A 24044-nucleotide genomic window follows, 5' to 3' on the forward strand; every position below is an offset into this window, starting at 1 on the left:
CTCCCGATTATCTCGGACAGGGCTCCGACCAAGTCTAAACTGGAAAACACAATCGCGGAATATGATTTTGGTTGTTGCAGCTTGTGCAGGCTATGCCAAGAGTATCTGTCCAGGTCGGATCGTGTTAGTCATTTTGATGAAAGGAACGGCTTCTCAGGCTATCGGTTTACCTTGTAAGGGTGAGTCGCGACTCGGTGATCTATATGAAATGAACAGCCTGCAGTATCAGGACTCTATCATGATTGCGTCACTGCGGGTACTGCGTTTCTGTGTTTGTTAAGATCAGTGTCTTGATGGTGTTGGCAATGGTAAAGAAATCGCCGGTATTTGCCGCATCGAGTCGGACTTGCCCAAGTTCAACTGGGTCCGGAGCATCCCCCACGACCTCCAATTTGCATCATCCGAGTCCCAGGCGATAACGAGTTGCCTTGATCCTGACTTTTTGAGGTCACGGTTGCATCTGGAATTGCACATAGTCCGCAACCATAACTATCATTCATAATGGAGATTTTGAGGCTGTCGTCTACCCTTGATCTTTCGAGTCATGAAGTATGCTGTTTTCTCGTCCATTCGGTGGAAGCCTAGAAGAAGTTCGTTCCTCCAAACTTGACTAAGCTGCTGGTGAGTATTTTAAGTTTGATGTCTTATCTTGGTTTTCTGGGGGTGATTCACACACCCACAGTGAACACTGAACATACAAGTTTTCCGCTTAGCAGGTAGCAAGAGGTATCAGAAGACCAAAGGTATGGAATTTTGCTCGACATTACATGACTACGCAAACTTACCAGTCCACACCACTCATGTCGCACATTTGCGTATCTGAGTCTTATCGCCACATGGCTGGCCAGTGCGTTGGACCATCCAATATACCATACACTGAATTTGATCAGCTCTTCATACATTCACCTGACCTTCAAGTCCGTCGCACGTGGTTGATGGTTACTTCCTTATCAGATTAAAATTTGGATGGCAAGAGTGGACAATTGAAGTACCAGATCGCGGCTGGTTAAATTTGCAACGGCGGCAGTATGCGGACAATGGATACAAGTCGGGTACGTGCGAAGTTCCCGAACCTATGCTAATTGGGATGCAGAATACATGTGCTTGTGAACACAAACATAGTTCTCCTTTGTCCGCCATTCACTACTCAATGGACTGCAAGTATGAATAGAGCATCACTCGGCGGACGAATGTCAGGGTGGTGCGCGTTCCAGCAACAGTGACCAAGCCTGTGGCAAGCAAATGGTCTCGGGAAGATTTCGTGTTCCGAGTCGGCCATTGCATGCGCACAGCTGGAATTACTCGTGTGCGCACACTCATACTTGGTCCGCCCAGATACTGCAATCAACACGGGAAGCAATATGTTTTTTTTGTTCTCAAGGCAATATCAGATGTCAGTTTCGGTTCAGGAATATTGGCGCATCTTAGACTTGCATTCTTTGCAAACGAAGGAACCGCCTTTTGTGCGTGTATCTTGACACACGATACTGGAGACTGCTAGACGCTGGTAACGTGCTTGATGATTGGAGCGAGAGATAACGCAAGCTGTGAAATGACAGACATGTTTAAGGTCGAAAGGTTTTTCATATTATGTCCTTCCGGTGTGAATTATGTAGGTTTTCATGAAGCTGAGTACTTAGTATGATTCAAATATCATTGAGAGATCAGAAAATATGAGTAGTAACAATATATACTCGTCACGATATTCAATATTCAATATTCATCGATGCATCCCCCAGCGAGCAGTGTGTATACAACTACCGAAATTCTCTCTCCAAATGATTCCACCATCGACGTCAATTTACGTACATCGGACAGAAATTTAAGCCTAAGTAGCAAGAATATCACACGTTGAATTCAACTTCCGCGGTTCCGAGTCTACAACTTGGTACGTTGGAGTTCCCCAGAACTCCAATTACCCCAAGCGATTTCTTCAACAATGGCCTCAGTTCTTCGGTTATACAAGTCGGTGGCTTCAAATCATCCATTCTTAGTTTTGTTTGCTCAAGTATCTCAGCGCCGCTCTCATCCGAAGACCCGTGTTGGCACAGTCCGCCACTGCTGCCGTTTTATTTGGCGCAGGTGATGTGATCGCCCAGCAAGTCATCGAGCGCCAGGGCAAGAATCATGATGTGAGTATTGGTGTTACTACAGAAGGAACTGGTTTTGATCATATCTGCGCAGTTCATGCGCACTGCACGCCTCACTTTTTATGGAGGTAAGATGAACCGAGTGCGGGCGGGTCTTAGCCTAATCCACGCCTAATTTTATCAGGAGCGTTCTTTGGGCCAGCCTTGACAAAATGGTATCAACTTCTGAACCGCATCAAGTTCGCCAGTCCTACGAAGGCTGTGATATATCGTGTATGGGATGTGCTGTTTCCTCGGATTTCATGAGGAATGATCGCCTTTTTGCAGGTTTGGCTGGACCAGGCGGTCCTGACTCCTGGTTCGTTGACTACACGTGGATCTACTCGTCTTTCTCACTCTTCTTAGTGGTTGTCGGATTCTTTTTCGGCACAATGAGTATCATGGAGGGAAAAGGTATCTCTGGTGCAAAGGAACGCATTAGTACTGTAAGTCAATCCCCCCTGGAATCTGGTAACCATCTCACATGTCTCCCAGGCGTATGCTCCAACTTTAATTCGTAACTGGTAATATTTGCGTTGTTGCCTACGCATCATGCACTCAAATAGATTTAGGGGCGTCTTCATTCCCACCCAAATCATCAACTTCGCTATCGTACCGCATCACCTCCGCTTTGTTGTCGTGAGCGTTGTCAGCTTGTTTTGGAGTAAGTTTGAGTTTATCGAAAGCCCTTTCATCTTGATCATTGCCTTTTAGACACGTACCTCAGCGCTGTCAATGCCAGTTCACAGCACCAGGAAGCAATCGAATCAGGCAAAAGCACCGAGAAATAGCACGATCGTAACCAGCATGTTTATATCAACTAGACCATCGGCACTGCCATCCCACATAGAGATCTTTTGTTCTTTTTGCTGAAGCGTTCAGAATGCCTACTGAAATCCAAAGTGGATAAGCATCGTAGTGAATGACTCGAGTATTGACACTGCGCACGCGCACACGCATTATCATCCTCTCTCTTGTTCTTAGGATGGATCAAGCGGAAGTATGTGCGATATAGCTTCCGCGACGCGCTTTGTTCGAAATCAGACATTTCAGGCACAGCGAGCTGTCCTGACTAACAAGGTCCGCGCCTATCCGCGCGTCATCTACCACCAATCAGTGTTCCTAGAATGTTATCCGGTTTCTAAACTACTTCCGCTCTATAGTGGGGCCAGATCACTTGGAATCTGCAGTCGAGATTTTTCTGCACAGTACTGCGATTCAATTTAGCAGCCTGATCAAAGTGCCAACCCACAGTAGGATCATAACCTGCGCCTCTGCTCTAAGGAAGCAACTATTCCCAAAGGTGTACATGTGCGCAGGTGTGCGCCCAGGCCCCGACGTGACTGGGAAATTTTTTCACATTGAAGCGCCGCTACGTAGGCGTTCCTTTTCCTTTTCAAAAGTTGCGGTGCGCAAGTGAAGAGCCAATATATATATGGTAAGGACTTGCTGGTGAGTACTCCCGGTGGTTATTCCTCGGTGCTACTTTCTGACATGACTTCGAGCATTAGTCAAGAATTAGTCAAGAGTCCAGATGAACGGAGACCCGGCGCACCGTCGACCTCGGCAGCGGACCATGACGGAACACATCCGAGTCAACATGGAAGCAGTACAATCCATCGTCAAAGAGCTGGTGGTCGCATTTTCCTCCTTCAGGCTGCATAGTGGTACCGATCATCGTTGCACATATTCGCCACAGGTTTCACAGAACCATGATACCCTTGGACGATCTCTTCTGGACCAGAGGCAAATCGAGCACACTGACGAATACATATTTTCCGACTTGGTTGGTAAGATCTTCGACGCGACGAGTCGGAGTGGACGTAATCCAAGTTTTCACTCGAATCTAACTCAGGTTCAAGGTGAAATGGGCAGCAATAATATGATTGTTCCATGGCGCGAGCCGCATGCGGAGTGGGAAAATACTGAATGTGATGTCGATGCACTTGTTCGTACGTCCAAATCACATTCGGCAGGCTTCGTGTGACGGTGGATGAATGAATTTCAATGGCTTGAGTTTTGCGTTTGCTTTTGTGCTCTCGCTGTAACCAGGTCTGTTGTGTTTTAGCCGTAATAATGCATACCAGCTAGGCTCGCAATCAACCTGTCTGTGGTAGTATACGCCAGCCTAGCCACGAACCTGTGTGTCATCTGTAATCTTATTTGAGTACATTTTAATATGATGTAAATTGAATGTACAGACGATGTTCTATTGATACATAGGAGGTTCTGCTCGTGATGACTCTGTCAACGGAATGGCTAACTTGTAACCCCTTACTTACCATCCAGATGAACATTTCAACGCCCACCGCTCAGAACTCGAGTGACCATGCAATTGTAGGGCTTCAAGATCGTCTAGCACGAAGACGTTAGTCAGAACTCCTCATTTGTATATTGGCCCTTGGTACTGAAACGGATGTAAGCACCGTGACAGATGCTGGAGTAGGGGACCCCAGGCGAAGGGCGGAGTAGCAGCCGGGTAGTGTAGTGCTCTTCACCACTTCTTGCCTTGCTCGCAATACGCAGGCACACAGTCGCGGATACTCCGCTCCAATGCATCCGAAAGTACCCGTGGATATTACAGGGTCACGGTCTCGTCCCACCCTAGTGACATATTTGTGGGATGATAGGACTTTAATTGCTGATCTCAGCGTCTTCTCGAGTCGACCCCAATGCCAGCGGGCATGTACCGGGAGGGGCCATCCAGATTTTTGCGCTGATGAGTGTAGATTCGAGTCGAGCGTAAGGATCATGTACGACAGTGATATGTAGTGACTTACATTCAAGTCATCAGACATGCTGATGCGATGAAAGAAACTGAGGATCGAGGATGTGCATAGTGGTAGGTGCAGTGAGGAGTATGAAAATATGGGGGTAGGAGAAGAGATGGGTGGCCCAGGCCTTGTTGTACGTGTATTTCCATGTCATTTGTATGTTTGGCATGATCATCGACATACAAAAGTGCTGGGGAAGACGGTCGACTATAAAGTGTTAGCGGGAGAGCCTACATGCCAAAGAAGTGGGAAATGTCAAGGTCAGTCTGTAAAAGTAGCACACCAAAGTTCTTGCATCCTGTGAGGCTTGCTACTCCTGGACTTTGATCACTGAGTTATACCATTCACCTACTATACAAATGCTGCAAAGGCTGCAAAGGTGGTCAGCAATGCGGTTTTGTTACGCAAAACCAACAGAGACAAGCCAAAACTCCCTTAAGGAACAAGATTCAGAATTCAAACAAAAAAAGACACACCAAAAGTGCCCTTTACTTTGGGGTTCCAGGAGGTGTAGCGTTCAGGAGCATGAAATGGTATGAGTGCAACGTCGGTGGCAGTTGCGTCACATGAGCAACACAGTCATGGGAGTTGCCAAATAAAAATTCGTTCAAATAGAAAATTGAACCCGTAATCATCGATCATCCCCAGCTGCAGTTGACCTTGTTCCTCTCAAGGCACACCAGCACCAATGACCATGTCCTCTTCATCGCACAGTGTTTAGTTTGATATCTCTCGGCAGTGGGTCAATTTGGCAGCGGTCACAACTTCCTGAACATCCGTCAATGATCCTTCACCGAACAAGCACAGTGACTGTTGCAATTGGTTGCATCCTCGCTTTTCAAGTTAATATTCTTTTCTTATTTCTCGGTTCAGGCAAGATCGTTCTCCCCCCATAGCGCTGTCAGATCAATCAGACGAGTCGTCTATATACATTTGGCTTTTCTTTGTGTGCCGTCTTCACTGGTTTTAAATCATTTGCGTTACCTTGCGAAATACATTCGATTCTACATCTTGCCAATTGGTGTACTGACTGGAGACGGTAGTATGATATCACTCTGAGACTTACATTCCCCCCTCAGTGGTTGGCTACAGCTGATTATGACATTCTCTACTTTAACGCAGGTTCTTCCGCTAATCCTGGTCGGTGATATCCATTCCCAGCGCTTAGTGCAATCATATCAGCATCTATATCGTGCCGACAGCCCTTGACGATATGGAAATACACGTGTAGCATGACCTGAACCCTCAACCTCCCTCTCAGCTCAACTCTATCCACAGTCCCCATATCCTTACCTGTCCTCCCTTATCACTGATTCCGTCCACGCCACTCAGCCCGTCTTCGAACCTCATCAATCTGCTCGTAACATCATGCCTCGTCGCTCAAAACGCCGATATATCAGACTTGAAGGCAAGTTTCTCCACATTACCTTCGGATCAGTGTCATGATACTTAAGCTCTATCTACAGTCATCAGCGGAACGAGTCTTCAAGTCCCCTCCTGGCGCATTCCCGCTGGCATCTACATATCCGTCAATGTCGACTCCCGGAGACGTTGGAAATCGGCCGTCAGTGTCGTATCATCTGATAAATCTGTAGTGTGGAGGAATACTGTAACTCTGTAAAGTTCATGCTGACTTTCTGACGCGATGCGAGAACTGGTTATCTGTTTATAGATCATCACACTCACCTGCATTGTCAGTGGAGATCAGGGCGTCCTTTGAGCTTGGTCGAATGCTAGGGGGTGGAGAGGTCATCGGAGCACTTCAAATGTCGTGGGATGAGCTACTCAATCATGGAGATGAGCCATTCGGTGAGTGATTCGCTTCTCATTTATGCAGATGCACTAACGTCCCGTAGATTTGTCCTTCCCACGCGTGCGTGGTGTCCACCCTTTCGTCAAGTTGAAGGCCGCAGTTGTACATACTTGCGACGGTCAGGACGACGTACTGTTTGATGTGAGTGACGTTATTCTCTGTCCCGTCGACTTTTACTGATAGATTACCAACTGTAGCCCCTTGCAGACCGCGAAATTGCTCGAGACACAGATGCGGGCCACGCGCGATTTGCCAAATACGTGAGACGCAAGACGGTCTCTCACCTGAGCGATGCTATAGATCATTTTCAATTGGTTCTGGACCGATGTCCGGTCGGCCATCCAGACCATGCAATGGCTCTCACCAACCTCGCGTGGGCCCGCCTTCAAGGCTACATCCGAAATGATCTTGAAGACATCGATTTCACCACTTCCCTCTTCCGCGACGCCCTTGCATTGCGTCCGGAGCATCATCCCGATCATCTCTTATCTCTATATAATCTTACCCAAGCGCTGACTTGGCGCCACGACAAGAAAAGTACTGCTGCCGACATCCGCGAAGCGGCCCAACTCTATCATGAACTACTGCCTCTCTGCCCGGAGGGTACCTACTTTCGTAGCATTGCAGCAGGGAAAAATGGTGTCGATCATGCGATCGGCGGATGTAACAACCTTCCAACAGACGCATCCGATGAAGGGATCCACCTTCGAAGAGTCGTGCTCGAGCTCTGTCCTCCGGGTCATCAACTCCGTCCCAGATCCCTCGAGGAGCTTGCACAAGCAGTTGAAACACGCTTTGATCAGCATGGTAGCATCGATGATCTTGACATGAGCATACAACTTGGTCGTGAAGCGGTGTCTCTGTGTCCCGAGGGACATGCTGACCGCGATCACTACTTGGACAACTTGGCCTTTTCGCTCTCGTCCCGCTTTGATCATCAAGGCAAAGCTAATGACCTTGATGAGGCCATCTTTTGGCACGAAGAAGCGCTGCGCTTGCGCCCCGTTGGGCACAAATTTCGTGATTACTCATTGGATAACCTAGGGACCGCCCTCGTCGCCCGTTTCAACACACGCAGTGATATTGATGACATCACCCGAGCTATCAACCTCCACCGCGAGGCATTAACGTTGTGCCCACCTGGGCATCTACATCATGACACCACACTTAACAACCTTTCCCTCGCGCTTCAAACCAGATATGACAAATCACATGTTAGGAGGGATCTTAACGAGGCTATCGACCAGTCTCGCGAATCCCTTCGGTTAACACGGCTTGACCATCCAGAGCGCCATATAACTCTTTTCAATCTGAGCTCGGTGCTCTGCTCTCGTTTCACACAAACTCAGAAGAATGAAGATGTCGAGGAGGCCATTACTCTTTGCCAACAATCATTGGAGGCTTTGCATTCACTGCACCCAGATCGACACTACTCCTATCTCAGGCTACAGGAAGCCTATATGTCTCGTTATCGTGTGCAGCACAAGCCTGCCGATCTGGCACTTGCAGTGGAGAACTTCAGACTCGCATCGCGACACCCCACTCATGGCTTTCCAAACCGCATCATTCAGGCATATAAGTGGGCTGTTGCAGCAGAGCAGCATGGTGATGGATCCGCACTGGAGGCCTACTCGACATTTTTCGAGCTTCTGGATGCTCATTTGGCAACACGATCGTCGGCAACTTCACGGCGGGAAGCTGCTGCTGCCTTCCATTATGCCAGATCACTGCCTGTAGATGCAGCCTCATGTGCTATACGTCGTGATAATTTACCACGAGCAGTTGAACTTGTGGAGCAGGGCCGTGGCCAGCAGTGGTCGCTGGCATCTCGACTCAGGACTCCAGTCGAAGAACTCGAGTCAGCAAAACCGACACTGGCGCGCAATTATTTAGAGCTGAGCAAACGCGTTTCCAATGCAGCCCAGAGTTCTGCAATAATCACCGACAGAGCTGCTGCTGATCGGGAAGCAACAGAGTATAGGATACTTACAAGGCAATGGGAAGCCGCGGTAGCTGAGATACGCGATCTTCCGGCGTTCTCGCGGTTCCTGCTTCCACCTTCATATGAAGACCTCCAAGCGGCTGCGCGCCAGGGCCCGGTCATCATCCTCGTTGCGAGTGAATACTCGTGCAGCGCCATCATCGTCCCGACGTCAGGAGACCCCCATCATGTTCCTTTGCTATCTGTCACCCTTGCAGATCTGACCAATCTCAAGGATCGCTTCACCAGGGCAATACGAGATTCATCTCGGATGAACCCAGGGGAGTGCAGGACAGATCTAATAGTGCTCTCGCGGATAATATGGGACCAGATCATGCTACCCATTGTCAACGTGCTCGAGCACGTCCTCAAACTAAAGCGCCGATCTCGAATCTGGCTGTGTCCGACTGCAGCTTTCACGTCCATTCCTCTCCATGCAGCTCATCCGTTTCAAACAAAGGCGGATCGTTCTGGGAAGGAGCCATGCTTGGAGGATCTCTACATCTGCTCTTACACGCCGACACTTTCGGCTCTGATCAGATCTAGACAGTTGATGAAGAAGCGTGTGTCTCCGTCCTTTGTGGCGATCGGACAAGGTAAACCGAGTGCAGGGAAAGGCAAGGCACTCTTGGCTGTCGACAGCGAGCTCGAGCTTGTCCATAAGCTCGTCCCTGCGACTGCCAACCGCACCACTATTTCTGGCGACGCAGCCACACGAGCAGGTGCACTCGAAGCTTTGCAGCAGAACACCTGGGTGCACCTAGCTTGTCATGGGAAGCAGGACCCTAAGCAGCCTTACGATTCGCATTTTGTCATGAGAGACGAACATTTGACGCTGCTCGATATCATGGAAATACATCTTCCGCAGGCCGAGTTCGCGTTCTTATCGGCTTGTCATACTGCCGTCGGCGATGAGGAGACGCCCGACGAAGTGATCCACCTCGCAGCTGGTATTCAATTTTCGGGGTTCAAAAGTGTCGTTGGCACGCTGTGGGAGGTCGACGACTCTGTTGCAAAACATGTCGTCGAAGCTTTTTACAGGTATATGTTTGGAGATTTGAAGGACGGTGGTGTGATGAACTGTACGAAGGCGGCCTGGGCACTGAACTGTGCTACGCACGCGGTGAAGACGAAAGTACCGCTCGAACAGAGGATGGTTTTTGTTCATATTGGTGTGTAGTCCTACGTCGTATTACTGTCGTTTGGTACATATTCACGAGTTGTCGATCTTTTGTCCCGTTGGTGTACCTGGTCTCTTCTTTGATACTTGCTTTGCATCCCTCTCGTACTATTGTCAACTCTTGGAAGCATTCATTCATTGTTCGAAGGTTCTTGAGAACCAGGTTATTTTCGTCCACTAATTCCAACAACACGGGGTGTAGTCAAAAACTTATGAGACCTGACGCCCTCCCAGACCATGCATACATTGACAATAAGCTGGGGATCAATCACGAGCTCCAGGTCCTCCATCTCTTTCGTGACACGGGTATTTCATACGCACAAATTCAATAGACAAGATTCAGAATGCGAACAAAAAAGACCCACCCAAAGTGCTCCTTGCTTTGAAATTCCACGACCGGTGCAGCGTCCGATGCATGATGAAATGATGTAATTGTAATTGATGTCGATGACAGTGCGTCACGTAAGCAACAATTACATGAATAGAAATTTAACTTTGTTCAGTAAGGTGGCCGCCTGGCCTCTTCACCTGGTGCGAATGATATCGTCCCACAGTGCTTGGTTTGATATAGATATGTGGGGAATATTTGCGGCAGCGGTCACAGCTTCCTTGTCCTTCACCGAATAAGCACACAGTTGGTTGCATCCTCGCTTTTCAAGTTGACATTCTTTTCTCATTCCTTCGTCCAGGCAAGATCATCCTCCCTTCGTTATCAGCTCAATTGGATGAATTATTCGGTTCTTCTTAGCGTGCCATCTTCAGTGGTTTTAACATTGTTTGCATTACCATACGAAATACACTCGATTCTACATCTTGCCTTGGTGTGCTGACTACTGAGTTGTACGATACAAGTCCAACTCTGAGACTTGTACCCCCCCGGCTTTGACCTTAGCTGGCCACTTTCGCCGAGGTATCCTCCCTCTCAGCTGAATTCTATCCACATTCCCCATATCTTTGCCCCCGTCCTTCCTTCTCACTAATTCCGTAGCCCACTCAGCCCATCCTCGATCCTCATCAATTTGCTCTATCCACCATCATGCCTAGTAGCTCAGAAAGCCGGTATATCAGACTGGAAGGCGAGTCCCTCCGGACCACCTTCGTATCTGTTATCATCCTCACACAATATCTACAGTCATCAGGGGAAATAATTTTCAGGTCCCCTCCTGCCGCATTCCTGCTGGCATCTACGTATCCATCAATGTCGACTCCAGGAGGCGCTGGAAATCACCCATCAGTGTCTTATCATCTGACAAATCTGTAGTTTGGGGGAATACTGTCACTCTGTAAAGTCCATAAATACTTTCTGACGCGATGCGAGAATTGATTATCGGTTATAGATCATCACACTCTTCACCTGCGTTGTCAGTGGAGATCAGGGCGTCCTTTGAGCTTGGTCGAATGCTAGGCGGTGGAGAGGTCATTGGCGAACTTCAAATGTCGTGGGATGAGCTACTTGATCATGGAGATGAGCCATTTGGTGAGTGGTTCGCTTCTCATTTATGCACATACACTAACGTCTCGTAGATATATCCTTCCCACCCGTGTTCGGTGTCCACCCTTCTCTTAAGCTGAAGGCCGCCATTGTGCATGCTTGCGACGATCAGGACGACGCACTGATTGATGTGAGTGACGCTGGTATCTGTCCTGTTAGCTTTTGCTGACAGAACGCAAACTACAGTCCCTCGTAGACTGCGAGATTGCTCGAGACACAGATGCGGGCCACGCACAATTTGCCGCATACGCGACAAGCAAGACAGTCTCTCACTTGAACGACGCTGTAGAGCATTTTCAGTTGGTTCTGGACCAGTGTCCGGTCGGCCATCCAGACCATGCAACGGCTCTCACCAACCTTGCGTGGGCCTGCCTTCAAGGCTACATCCGAAATGATCTTGAAGACATCGATGTCACCACTTCCCTCTTCCGCGACGCCCTTGCATTGCGTCCGCAGCACCATCCCGATCATCCATTATCCCTATATCATCTCACCCAAGCGCTGACTCGGCGCCACAACAAGAAAAGGACTGCCGCCGACATCCGGGAGGCGGCCCAACTCTATCATGAACTACTGCCTCTCTGTGCAGAGGGCACCTACCTTCATATCATTGCAGCAGGGAAGAATGGTGTCGATTATGTGATCGGCGGATGCAGCAATCTCCCAATAGACGCATCTGATGAGGGTATCCACCTTCGACAAGTCGTCCTCGAGCTCTGTCCTCTAGGCCATCAACTCCGTCTCACAGCCCTCGACAGGCTTGCACAAGCAGTTGAAGCACGCTTTCATCAGCACGGCAGCATTGATGATCTTGACACGAGCATACAGCTTGGTCGTGAAGCCGTGTCTCTGTGCCCCGAGGGACAAGCTGACCGCGGTATCTACCTGAACAACTTGGCCGTCTCACTCGCGTCGCGCTTCAATCATCAAGGCAAACCTAATGACCTCGATGAGGCCATCTCTTTGCACGAAGGAGCGTTGCGCCTGTGCCCTGTTGGGCATCCAATCTCGTGATTTCTCTTTGGACAACCTGGGGGACGTTCTCGTCAAACGTTTCAACAAACGCGGCGACATTGATGACATCACCCGAGCTATCAGCCTCCGTCGCGAGGCACTGACGTTGCGCCAACCTGGGCATCCACGTCGTGACACCACGCTCAGCAACCTTGCCCTCGCGCTCCACACCAGATATGGCAAATCCCATGTTAGGGAGGATCTTAACGAGGTCATTGATTTATATCGCGAATCCCTTCGGTTAAAGCGTCTTGACCATCCAGAGCGCCATAAAACTCTTCGCAATTTGAGCTCGGTGCTCTGCTCTCGTTTCACGCAAACTTCAGAAGAATGAAGATGTCGAGGAGGCCATCACTCTTTGCCAAGGATCATTGGCGGCTCTGTCTTCACTGCACCCGGGCAGGTGTCTCAGCTACAGGTGGCTGCAGGAGGCCTATTTGTCTCGTTACCAGAGTCTACATGACCCTGCTGATTTGTCACTAGCTATAGAGAACTTCAGACTCGCATCAAGACATCCTACTCAAGGATTTCCTCGTCGTATCGAAGTAGGCTATTAGCTGGGCTCTTCGAGCAGAGGTCTATCAACATGAGTCTGCCCTAGAAGCATACCAAATGTGCTTTGAACTTTTCGACGGCCACGTGATGACGCGATCGTCGGTCATCTCACGGCGTGAGGCTGCAGCCGCTGTTCGCGGTGCACGATCACTTCCTGTAGATGCAGCCTCATGTGCCATACGTCGTGACAATATACGACTAGCAGTTGAACTTGTGGAGCAGGGCCGTGGCCAGCAGTGGTCGCTGGCATCTCGACTCAGGACTCCAGTCGAAGACCTCGAGTCGGCAAATCCGAAACTGGCGCGCAATTATTTAAAGCTGAGCAAGCGCATTTCCAATGCAGCCCAGAGTTCTGCAACCAGTCACCGACAGAGCTGCTGCTGATCGGGAAGCAACAGAGTATAGGATACTTACAAGGCAATGGGAAGCCGCGGTAGCTAAGATACGCGATCTTCCGGCGTTCTCGCGGTTCCTGCTTCCACCCTCATACGAAGACCTCCAAGCGGCAGCCCGCCAGGGCCCGGTCATCATCCTGATTGCCAGTCAATACTCGTGCAGCGCCATCATCGTCCCGACGTCAGGAGACCCTCATCATGTTACTTTGCCGTCCATCGGTCTCGCAGATCTGAATACTCTCAAGGATCGCTTCGCCAGGGCAATACGAGAAGCATCTCGGATGAACCCAGGGGAGTCGAGGGCGGATCTCATAGTGCTCTCGCGGATAATATGGGATGAGATCATGCTACCTATTGTCAACGTGCTCGAGCATGTCCTGAAACTAAAGCGCCGCTCTCGAATCTGGCTGTGTCCGACTGCAGCTTTCACGTCCATTCCTCTTCATGCAGCTCATCCGTTTCAAACAAAGGCAGATCGTTCCGGGAGGGAGCCATGCCTGGAAGATCTCTACATTTGCTCTTACACGCCGACACTTTCGGCTCTGATCAGATCTAGACAATTGATGAAAAGGCGTGTGTCTCCGTCCTTTGTGGCGATCGGACAAGGTCAACCGGGTGCAGGGAAAGGCAAGGCACTCTTGGCTGTCGACAGCGAGCTCGAGCTTGTCCATAAGCTCGTCCCTGCAACTGCCAATCGCACTACTATTTCTGGCGACGCAGCCACACGAGCAGGTGCACTCGAAGCTTTGCAGCAGAATACCTGGGTGCACCTAGCTTGTCATGGGAAGCAGGACCCTAAGCAGCCTTACGACTCCCATTTTGTCATGAGAGACGGACATTTGACGCTGCTTGATATCATGGAGAGACATCTTCCGCAGGCCGAGTTCGCGTTCTTATCGGCTTGTCATACTGCCGTCGGCGATGAGGAGACGCCCGACGAAGTGATCCACCTCGCAGCTGGTATTCAGTTTTCGGGGTTCAAGAGCGTCGTTGGCACGCTGTGGGAGGTCGACGACTCTGTTGCAAAACATGTCGTCGAAGCTTTTTACAGGTATATGTTTGGAGATTTGAAGGATGGTTGTGTGATGGACTGTACGAAGGCGGCCTGGGCACTGAACTGTGCTACGCACGCGGTGAAGACGAAAGTACCGCTCGAACAGAGGATGGTTTTTGTTCATATCGGTGTGTGATTCTACGTCGTATTGCTGTCGTCTGGTACGTTATTAATCTGCGGTCTCTTTCATCCTCTTGTACCAATGACCTGATACGTTCTTGCGTTCTAGCTATCTCGTTTTCGTATACTCTGTCTCTGTCGTGTTTTTGTCGACTAGAATGCGCACCAAAGTTCTTGTGTACTTGACTCATTTTGCAACTTCGTCTGCTACTTGGGTACTTGGATAGTGGGAGTTAAACCAGTCGAACATACCCGCGCCTTCCAATCATACCAGGGGATTTTTCAAGTTTCGCCCCTTCTGCACTATGTAACTAACCACTGCCAATGTAGTCAATGCCGAGTCGAGTCAGAAGCAAATACTGGCTGGCTGCTTCGACTTGTTGTGTACTGCTTGCCAATGAAGCATCCACCCAGTATGTGTTGTGTGGTGCATACGACACGGTTCTTTTTATGAGTTATCGGCCTTGCTCAATGCTCACGACGAGTTGTTGAAGGTTGTTGATCGTGAGGTCAGAAGCAGGAGTTTAGCATGGAGATGGTAAGTAAGAGTCCGTTTCTACTTTGTTCGGTATATGGCCATCCCAGCTAGCCAAGGCTATAGTGTAAATCATCGGAGTAGGGCTGTAGGTTTATTTCTAAAGAACCAATCTTTGCATCTTCTAACGCGCGTCACAGCACCAGATACCGTTTATCCACGATAAGTTGAAGGCCTCCGGGGGTCCATGCAGTCCTGTGAACCACGCGATTTCCTTTGATGACAAAGTCAATGCGTGAACATAACTCTTTTAAAGACCTACCGACCTTTAGGATGCTGCTTCAAATTTCAGTAACGCGCCTCGTCCGAGCTCCAGAATGCAAGTGCTAAGTGGCTATACCTTGGTTGAGGGTATTGCCAAATTAGACTTCTCACGCAATCTCATGGATCAGGCGTCCGAGGATGCTCATGGATGTATCGTCCTCCTTGGATGCCCGACGTCCACCCAAACGCGACGCCCAAAGCGGTTGCTGGGCTGAACAAAGAATAATACTCTCTCCCAAGCCTGACCTTGACCGCAACCAGATCGTATGGGCTATCTTCTGAGGTTGTGATCGACTCAGCAACTTCTCGTTCGAAGGTATGAGAGCCGGAAACAAGGAAATAGTCCCGCAAGGAGTACATATTCAATTCGATGGGATAAACGGTCAGGTCCACCTCTACGATGGAGCGATCGCTTTCGGAGGTTTTTACCACATCTTTATCGAGCGCCCTGATTTCGTTGACGCGTTCTTCGCATATCCAAGCCTCGATCATCGCAATAACGGGCAAACTTTTGCGGATCTCGCGTACATCTTGATTGCCTTGGGTTTGATCATCAGATAAGACTTTATAAATACGCAGGACAAAAATCTGACCGAGAGCAGAACGCAGCATGCGGCAGTGAACACGGTGGCCAGATTCCCAAGCTTCCTTCTGGCAATCTTTTGAGCAGTAACGTGTCAGCATGCACCCCGAACAACGATATGCTGTGACATCGTCTTCAGAGAAATTGAGAGAGCACTGATATAAAGCATTTTAGTTGGCGAAGATAAGCGGACCGTTCTCGAACGCACTTTCGGGCTACAACATTGATACCGGTAGAAAGGAGCTCCTTCAGGCAGCTCGTGGAAATTGGTGAAGGTACGGGCCGCGGAGTCAACAGCTTGCCATACCTCCCATAATACAGGGTCTTGGGATGCTCGTTCTTCAAGGCCTAGCCGATCTAATCTTTGAAGGGCGGGTTGAAGAACCCGTAGCACTTTTGAGAATACGAAGAACCGGGGAAGCTCTTTGAGCAATTGAATGTCATGATCATCATCAAAGCGTTTGGTGTTGTCAACACGTTCAGCTCGCGATGACCCAGTCCGTAGGAGACATTCGAGTAGACCATGCTGAATGGCCTGAGCTATCACCAAAGCAGAGTCATTTGCGCAATTCATTGAATACCCGATATAGCGATATGCTATATATAACACTCTGCGTCGCGCCGCCAGCCCTATATCTGGTTCATTATCGGAACTATTCCAAGCAGGGGTTAGGAGTCGTTCCCAGAGTGTTGCGATAGCACTTAGAACAGTACGAATTGAGCCGATTTGGAGGAGCAATTCGTGACAACCGCCCTCTCTATCGCCCAATGATTGCATGAAGAGGATGGCTTGAGCCAAACCAGTAGCACATACTGTCATGGATGAGAAATCAACGTTTTCCCTTGCTCGTAACCGAGGTTCTGGCATATTAGACACCTCTTTAGTCATACGACGAATATACCGGAGGGCTAATGAGGCCATGGGGAGGGTTCCGCCGGCAACAGAGGAGATGATGGATACTGGCAGAGACGCAGGGGTGTCTTCCATGCAAATAACGCTGAGCGAGCACATATTCGCACGTATCAGTGCACTGAGATTCTTGTCGCCTTCTCGAAGAGGATCAGCGACGTCATTACTCTTCAACCCATCGACAATGACCCAAGCCCGGAAGAAGAATGCCTGAACAGTGGGGTTCGTCCTCATCAACTGCCTGCCAATTGTTGTGAATTGACACAAGGTTGATAGTGGATGTATGGTAATCCTAAGGGCTTCGTAAGTGCTAACAGACAGGCCATGTGGGAGGGCAGCAGGTCTTTGCGAAGGTGGGAGGAAGTTGTTGCTGAAGAACTGCATCCACGGGAAGAGCATCTCCCACTTTGAAGCAACAGCGTCATGGACAATGCGTTCTCCAATACTGATATTGCTGCCGAGGTTATGACAAATTTGTACAATGCCACCCATGGACCACTTGGCGAGCATGATCACTGGTACAACATCAGGACTAATTCTGTCTGGAATAGGGTATGCCTCCAGTTGTGCGTGAAAGACGGGAAGCAAAAGTGGCGTGACATCCTTGAGTTGATTGAGACTACCAACGACATCTCGGAGATCTTCGACTGAGCCACGCAATGCTCCATCAATTTTACGCTGTAACAGCGAGAAATAAGGAATCAGGGTTGTCATACTTCTTGAACAGAATCAAGCATACCTGCATCAACCGAGGCAGAGCCCTGAGAGCTTCCCTATCCCGTGCGTTAATTCTGGGCGCCATGAGTGAATAGTGGTATCGGTCATCGATGGTATCAACATAGCATTGTACATAAGCATTTCCAGATCTAAATTTGTAATATGGACCAAACAATGTTGTCAGCCTTGTGGCGGTGCCACCATAACAAGACAACAAGACAACAAAAAACCGAAAACACAAAAAAAACAACACAAATAAGTCGATTTACTAGACTTGCGAAAGTTACTCGATATCCAACGGGATCAGTGCTAGTTAATTGTCGCATATTCTCAATTGTCAAACTTCGTTTCTTCACTATTTCCATCGCCACCGCCGTTACCGGTGTCACAGTGTGGGCTTTCTGTGGCGTGCATTTACTCTGAGCGCCAACACGAGCCCATACAATATTGCAGCATGGAACGCCACACCACCGTGTTATGATCCTTTCAAGTCTGCTTATTATTGAAGCGTGGTACGCTTTCCCTTCTTTTCTGGGCACTGATTCTGTGTTGTCTTGGGAAGAGCATCAGTGTCGTGGACCCCTGGTGTGTTACGACGAGCTGAAGGCAATAAATGGTGTTCTGGAGTGATTTTGTTTCTCCATCTTTAATGACCTCCATCTAGCTCGTAATGTTATGTAGGTCGCCAACTCTTCCGGAGCGTCTGCTGCAGTTGGGCTGATTACCTTTTGCCACAGGCACTATATAATTCTTCTGAGAATTCTGCAAACATATATATATGGTACAAGGACTACGCATTACGCATTCCTGATACTAATGTGCACCTTGAGAAACGTGTTATCACCTATGGCAATTGCATCGTCTTCTACCATCGTCAATCGGAATGCTTTGATATAGTACACGCGTGCAAAACTCGTTACAAAACAACATGACATACCCATACATACAATACGAATCGGCGATATGTCCGCTGGAACAGTAACAGTACAAGAAACAGAAAGAAGGTACGTAGCCAAATCGTTGGATAATATGAGAAAAACAATACCTCCTAGTTCAAGGTCGGCGCCTCTGCATCAGGCGCAAAGCGAAGTCGTGCAAGGAGTATGGTATCCCAGATCTTGTGCATCCGCGATACCTTACTCGTAAAGTTGATCCGCGCGGGGAAGAACTCTTTGCCTTCAGACTTGACCGTGAAAGTGCCCCATGGATGATTCGCTCTACGAGAAGAGAAAACGTTGAAGTATGCCTCCCCTGACAACGTGGGATCGGCCACAAAGAGAGCGTAGTCGCGCGCGTTTACGGTGCCCGTAACTGTGAAACAACGTTACTCGGACTAAGCTAGGGAGGTAGACGTTGACATGCACGTACCAAGAAAGACGTCTTCTTTCTGGATAGGGTGATTCGGTGCGTATTCTTGCAGTATCACTTGTATGTTATCTTTAAACCACTGTGAAACTGCGGGAAGACTGCCATGGGAGAAGTCCCGGATTTCGAACGACTCAGCGTAGACCGCAGCTGTCTTCTTACCAGCTTCCAGGGGAAATGATTGCCTACGAGATACGTTCTCGCCGCTGCAAGTATTCAGCATAAAACATACAGCCGTAGGCATAAGTAAAACTTACTCGTGACGGTTCCCGCCGAATTTGAATCTGCTCAGCATACTCGAACCATTGTTATGAACACGACGTGCCTTCCCGATGTTGATGTTACCGTAATCCCGCAAGGAAGGCATACATTTTGCCACGTCGCCCTCGGCCTTCTTCTTTCCTCCAATCTCAATGACGTTGCAGAGGGTTATGAACTCCCCGTCAGGTTTGGATACATATCCCACAGCACCCACCTCAATAGGTGACGGATACCAAAGAGGCGTCGTGACTAGAAAGCAATGAGTATCAGCGCACACGATCGCATTATAATGGTGAACAAAGCTATAACTTACACAGATCTCCATACCCGTGGCTGTCCTTGGCTAAAAGCCTGTAGCGCCTCTCGTCTCGCATAGCACGTGCCCACGTGGACATGGACATCATCTCAAGGAAACCGTCGGTGGTGTACTCGAAGACAGCGCCAGCCTCACCGACAGCGTTTGGATCCGTAAAACCTGATGTCCCGCTGGACATAGACGACTCTGGAGCGTTTGGCAAGTCTAGGTCTGGTTCTGAATGTCCAAACTCAGACCCAAATCCAGATGACGTGCTATAATAATCGGACATGGATGGAGTGTGTGCTAGCCAAGAATGGCCTTCAGAAGTGGGTGTACCAATGGCTCGAAGACTAGGAGAGAGACGGTCTGAAAAGCCAATGACCGGTGAGTTCATGGGACCATTCGGCGTGCAAGGGGTTGCTAAGCCGTCCGCACCATAGGGATGTAAGAAATTGCGACAGCCTCGAAGCCAAAACACTGTCATGGAAAATGGTGAACGGCAACGAGGGTCACGCGCCCAGCAGCAGGTGATGACTGGGAGGACAATCGTGGAAAGAGGGGTATCGGACACCTCTGGGCGAGCATCGTGTTCTAGAGACACATAAGCAAGCTTGAAAGTCAGATAAGATGCGTTGAACGTACCGAGCACGATCCGCTTTATATCTTCGTCGTCTCGGGTGCCATAAGGAATGCCACCCATATTGAGGATCTCCACGCAGCAGATGGCAAAAGCGTAGACGTCCGCTTGCATTGTCGGACTTGCGGCACCATCCAAAATTTCTGGCGCTTTCCACCTCGGCGTCCCATCTGTACAATCAGGTGGTCAGAAATAAAACGCTACTTCAAAGTCGACATACTCGGTCGTTGACACCCGCTCAGCCTGTAGGCATCATCCTTGAGTTCGCTCTGACCGAAGTCAGCAATGGCACAGTTTCCTTCTGTATTCACGAACACATTTGCACACTGTTCCAATACATGAGCAGAGCGTAGGGACATCGTAGGGCTCACGGACCTTTAAATCGCCATGCACGACCCCTAGGGCATGCAAGTATTCCATCCCGCCAGCGATCTGAGAGATAAATCGGAACTGGTCCACTTCGCGTGGCGCGGCGTAATCATCGCGTGCGATTGTCAGCAACCACTCCACGAGGCTTCCGCGTTCGTATAGCTCGCTCACGATGAACCATGGCTTGGAGCCATGGGCGCTACTCGCCCCGAACATACGAACGACCTGAGGGTGTTTGAGCCTGCGCCACAGCTCGACCTCTCGACGAAATGTCGAAGCTGGGGTAAAGTCGTGGAGAACCTTGATGGCGACCAATCTATCGCGCCAGGATCCAGCATAAACTCTAGAGAATGACCCTTGGCCGATCATCTCAAACCGGTCGACCTCATATCTGAACAATTATATCTATACAGAGCACAACATAAAACTGAGAAGGCACCCACCGCGTGATCGTCCATGAAGGAAGTTCCCATGGCAAAAGAGGGTTGTCACTGCCGGCGCCTCGCACCTGCATGCAGCGCAGCTTCGACATAGAGACGATGCTAGCATCCAGAAGCTCCATCTCAGCGAGAGTACTGTCGCTGGCGGCGGTCGTCCGCGAGAATGCATGGCGCAAAGACTCCAACTGTCGCCGCATGGCCTTCATTATCTCGGCAGCTTCGTTCCGTTCAATCTCCAAACCATTGAGGACGTCAGCATCGCACAGTGCAGTACTGATAAAGCCAGGAAGATGTTCGAGCTGGAATTGGTCGTGACGGAGTTCCTTATCCGGATTGTCTTCAGGGAAGATAGGGGGCAGCTCGCGACGAACCTCGCCCTCGGCAGTCGACAGACACTCTGGCATAGATGGGACGGTCTCTGCAGGTGGATGACATATTTTGCGCTTCTGGCTTGCTGCGGATGTCTCTGGGTCCGGAATTGATGGTGCATGTGCTAGGTCCGCACATAGCGTCGCGGTGTTATCCGAAAGAACCGATCCCAGATCTTGAATCTTCCCATCAAGACACGAGACATTCTTGACAATCCTCACTGATACCGTCGCCTGTACCGTGAGCTGAAGTTTCAGATGACGATCGTGTGGCAAAAAAAAGGCATACAGTGAATCTTAACCAAGCATCCATCAAAGCCTGATCGCAATTGCAAAGTTCTTTTGCGATTTCAGCTCTCCTGATGAAACGTTTGAGCATCGGACGGCGGCTGATTCTACAGAGAAACCTCTCGATCTATGATTTACGCCGGTGTCAATACTAAAGCAGGGGCAGGGAGGTAGCAAAAACATACCTGGAAGATAACTTGTCTAAAGACGTGGAAGGCCGCATCGAGTTCCTTGCCAACGATGGGTCCGGCCCCTTCGATCTGCTCACGCACAAAGTAAAGCATTCCTGCGCAGCGTTCTACAATGCGAAGGCAAGAAAGTCGATTCGACTGTATAATGATGGTATTGAAAAGTATGTGATATCAGCAACGATGGGGATAATTGGCTATGGTGTAAGTAACTCACCGAAAGCTGCTCGCACGCCTCCCAGATAATTAGGAGGGTACGCGACGCCTCCAAGAAAAACGGTAGTGGAACCAGAGCAGCCGCATCATACGTACACTCCAGGATAGTCTTCAAAGCAGGGAGCGCTTCATCAAGAATCGTCCCAGCTGTCGAGACAATGCCTAACAGAGATAAAACCGACTTCCTTTCTTATTATCGAAGAGAGGGGACCTACAGGATGCTCTGGAATCCTTTTTAACCTGTTCGGAAGTCAGCCCGTCTCGTGTCATTATTGAATGGCATGCCAGGACGACGTTCTGCAAGGCTCTATAAGAGAAGGCACAAAATGAGACGGAGACAGGGAAGGCTCACCTTCTGTGCCCTGTTGAAACCATCTAGTTCGGCGCCGGTAAAACGAGAAAGCACCTTCGATTTGTGGCACTTCTCCTTGTCGCCATTTTCCCCTTGGTCATCATCACATACCATTGCATGCCGTCGAAAGGGAGCAAAAACACTCTTGGATCTCGATACTTCTCTCTCAGCTTCCGCGATTCCGACACCCAATGGCCTGGATATGAACTCTCCAGGTTCTCCATTAGACGTCGCATCTCTAGGTGGGAGATACAACCGCGTGCCGGGACCAATCGAATCTAACCTTTCGTCAGGTTTAATTCTGGGTTCATCTTGATATACAAAATCTGCGGGGGTCCACCACTCGTCAGCATTCCACGGAGCTGCCATATTCCACCAGCGCCTTGGTGGGCGTCCTGGAGGTGTGGCATCGCCCTTGATACGAGTACTAAAATCTACTTCGTCGTAGTCGTGATCGACCAACGAACCACTCGCTTGGAATGAGGATCGAGAACGACGAGATGGTGAGTAAGAAAATGATGGAGAGTTTCTATGATCTGACGTCGAAGGATTTTGCACGAAAGAGCTAGACCTGAAGCGGGCATGAGGCCCACCAACTGTCGCAGGGAGATTGTATGATGACGAACGTTTGTGACTTGGATGTGGAGAATGTGTACTACCATGAGGAGGTGGGGCTTCTAGTATGGGAGAGGCCGCAAGTGACGGCGGCCGATATCCAGATAGCGAAGGTGACGAATATTGGTTGAATGAGCCAGAAGACAAGCGAGGGCGCATATAGGGAATCGATCCAGCGGAAGAACTTGCAATGGACATCGACAACTGTTCAACGATGCGCTGTCTAGGTGAAGTCTGCGGACTGGACGATTCGATGGAGCGACGAGCGACCTCCAAACCAAGGATGGGGTGCGGCGGAATGACATTGAAATACGATTGGCCGAAAGACGGCCTGCGCTGGTGTGAGTGAATCCCGCCGCCTGGGCTCTGCAGTGGGGGCTGCCGAAGACGAGGAGACGAAGGCGGTTTGAGCGGAGAGGAGATGTGCGGGGAGGACACAAAATCTAGCGGGCTGGAAGACGGCGACGCCAGTCTAAGGGCCAAATCTCGCGGAGAGGTTCCTGGAGAGGACATTACGCTAAGATAAAAGAAATACGATTGAACTGATGCAGAGATATATACTAGTAGGAGGAAGTTTAGAAGGGAGAAGGGTTTGCTGGAACTGAACGAACGGGCGGGCAGTTGGCTTTATAGTTTTCAGCAATGGAGTTTCAAACTGCAAGTGCAATACTACGCTTGCCTTTCCGGGTGCGATCGGCGATCGCTAGCATTGTAATTCCGTGGATATTCTGTGCCGAACAGGGGGACTAGAATACAAGTCAAACACTCGTTTGCGAGAAAGCTGCTGGAACTAATCCTACAAAACGATGGCTAAAGAACACCAGAAATGGAACCAGAGCCTTCCCTCCAACATACTACGCAGAACCATCTTGATAGGACCGTTGAACCCAGGAGACTCCAAACAAGGTGTCGCCGCGTTTGAGTATTCCACTAATTGATAAGGCCGTTGAAATATTGCAATCCGCAACCGGGACTACCAGACGATTGACTGTATTCGATAATGACCGGCGGCGTCATGATATAACGTTTAACACTGATCGGGACATGGTAGATGTGACTCGACATCCTGCGAGACGGACGGGTGACACCATGAAGCTGATATATCCATACTGGTCCATTGCGATGGGGTGC

General features: G+C 49.5%; 6 protein-coding genes across 6 annotated transcripts; 4 read left to right on the forward strand and 2 right to left on the reverse strand.

The window, feature by feature from the left end:
• Window positions 1-1751: 1751 nt before the first annotated feature.
• F5147DRAFT_719083 (uncharacterized protein) lies at window positions 1752-3085 on the forward strand. Its single transcript, XM_041438738.1, has 9 exons — window positions 1752-1965; window positions 2018-2132; window positions 2185-2218; window positions 2275-2363; window positions 2418-2448; window positions 2496-2575; window positions 2625-2653; window positions 2702-2793; window positions 2844-3085. Exons 1-9 carry the CDS (start codon window positions 1940-1942, stop codon window positions 2918-2920), a joined length of 573 nt encoding a protein of 190 aa, XP_041287649.1. The 5' UTR covers window positions 1752-1939; the 3' UTR covers window positions 2921-3085.
• Window positions 3086-6650: 3565 nt separating this feature from the next.
• Window positions 6651-10009, forward strand: F5147DRAFT_819611 (CHAT domain-containing protein). Its single transcript, XM_041443646.1, has 3 exons — window positions 6651-6712; window positions 6760-6857; window positions 6914-10009. The coding sequence occupies exons 1-3, from the start codon at window positions 6670-6672 to the stop codon at window positions 9875-9877; spliced, it is 3105 nt and encodes a 1034-aa protein (XP_041287650.1). The 5' UTR covers window positions 6651-6669; the 3' UTR covers window positions 9878-10009.
• Window positions 10010-10913: 904 nt separating this feature from the next.
• Window positions 10914-12717, forward strand: F5147DRAFT_819613 (uncharacterized protein; the record flags this gene model as incomplete). The annotated part of the gene is made up of 6 exons (XM_041443647.1): window positions 10914-10976; window positions 11033-11160; window positions 11215-11354; window positions 11402-11499; window positions 11556-12269; window positions 12343-12717. 6 exons carry the CDS (start codon window positions 10914-10916, stop codon window positions 12715-12717), a joined length of 1518 nt encoding a protein of 505 aa, XP_041287651.1.
• Window positions 12718-12995: 278 nt separating this feature from the next.
• F5147DRAFT_657044 (CHAT domain-containing protein) lies at window positions 12996-14523 on the forward strand (the record flags this gene model as incomplete). Its single annotated transcript, XM_041434199.1, has 2 exons — window positions 12996-13299; window positions 13331-14523. The coding sequence occupies 2 exons, from the start codon at window positions 12996-12998 to the stop codon at window positions 14521-14523; spliced, it is 1497 nt and encodes a 498-aa protein (XP_041287652.1).
• A 662-nt stretch (window positions 14524-15185) lies between these two features.
• F5147DRAFT_405729 (uncharacterized protein) lies at window positions 15186-17628 on the reverse strand. Its single transcript, XM_041429634.1, has 4 exons — window positions 16098-17628; window positions 15900-16044; window positions 15309-15845; window positions 15186-15256 (listed from the first exon to the last, which is right to left on the reverse strand). The coding sequence occupies exons 1-3, from the start codon at window positions 17511-17513 to the stop codon at window positions 15424-15426; spliced, it is 1983 nt and encodes a 660-aa protein (XP_041287653.1). The 5' UTR covers window positions 17514-17628; the 3' UTR covers window positions 15186-15256; window positions 15309-15423.
• Window positions 17629-18564: 936 nt separating this feature from the next.
• Window positions 18565-23426, reverse strand: F5147DRAFT_819615 (uncharacterized protein; the record flags this gene model as incomplete). The annotated part of the gene is made up of 13 exons (XM_041443648.1): window positions 18565-18827; window positions 18885-19087; window positions 19139-19391; window positions 19456-20031; window positions 20083-20247; window positions 20298-20403; window positions 20453-20837; window positions 20890-21488; window positions 21544-21669; window positions 21728-21871; window positions 21948-22108; window positions 22162-22243; window positions 22299-23426. 13 exons carry the CDS (start codon window positions 23424-23426, stop codon window positions 18565-18567), a joined length of 4191 nt encoding a protein of 1396 aa, XP_041287654.1.
• Between the last annotated feature and the right edge of the window lie 618 nt (window positions 23427-24044).

Source organism: Suillus discolor, assembly GCF_016758755.1.
Source record: "Suillus discolor strain FC423 chromosome Unknown F5147scaffold_77, whole genome shotgun sequence".
NCBI lineage: Eukaryota > Fungi > Basidiomycota > Agaricomycetes > Boletales > Suillaceae > Suillus > Suillus discolor.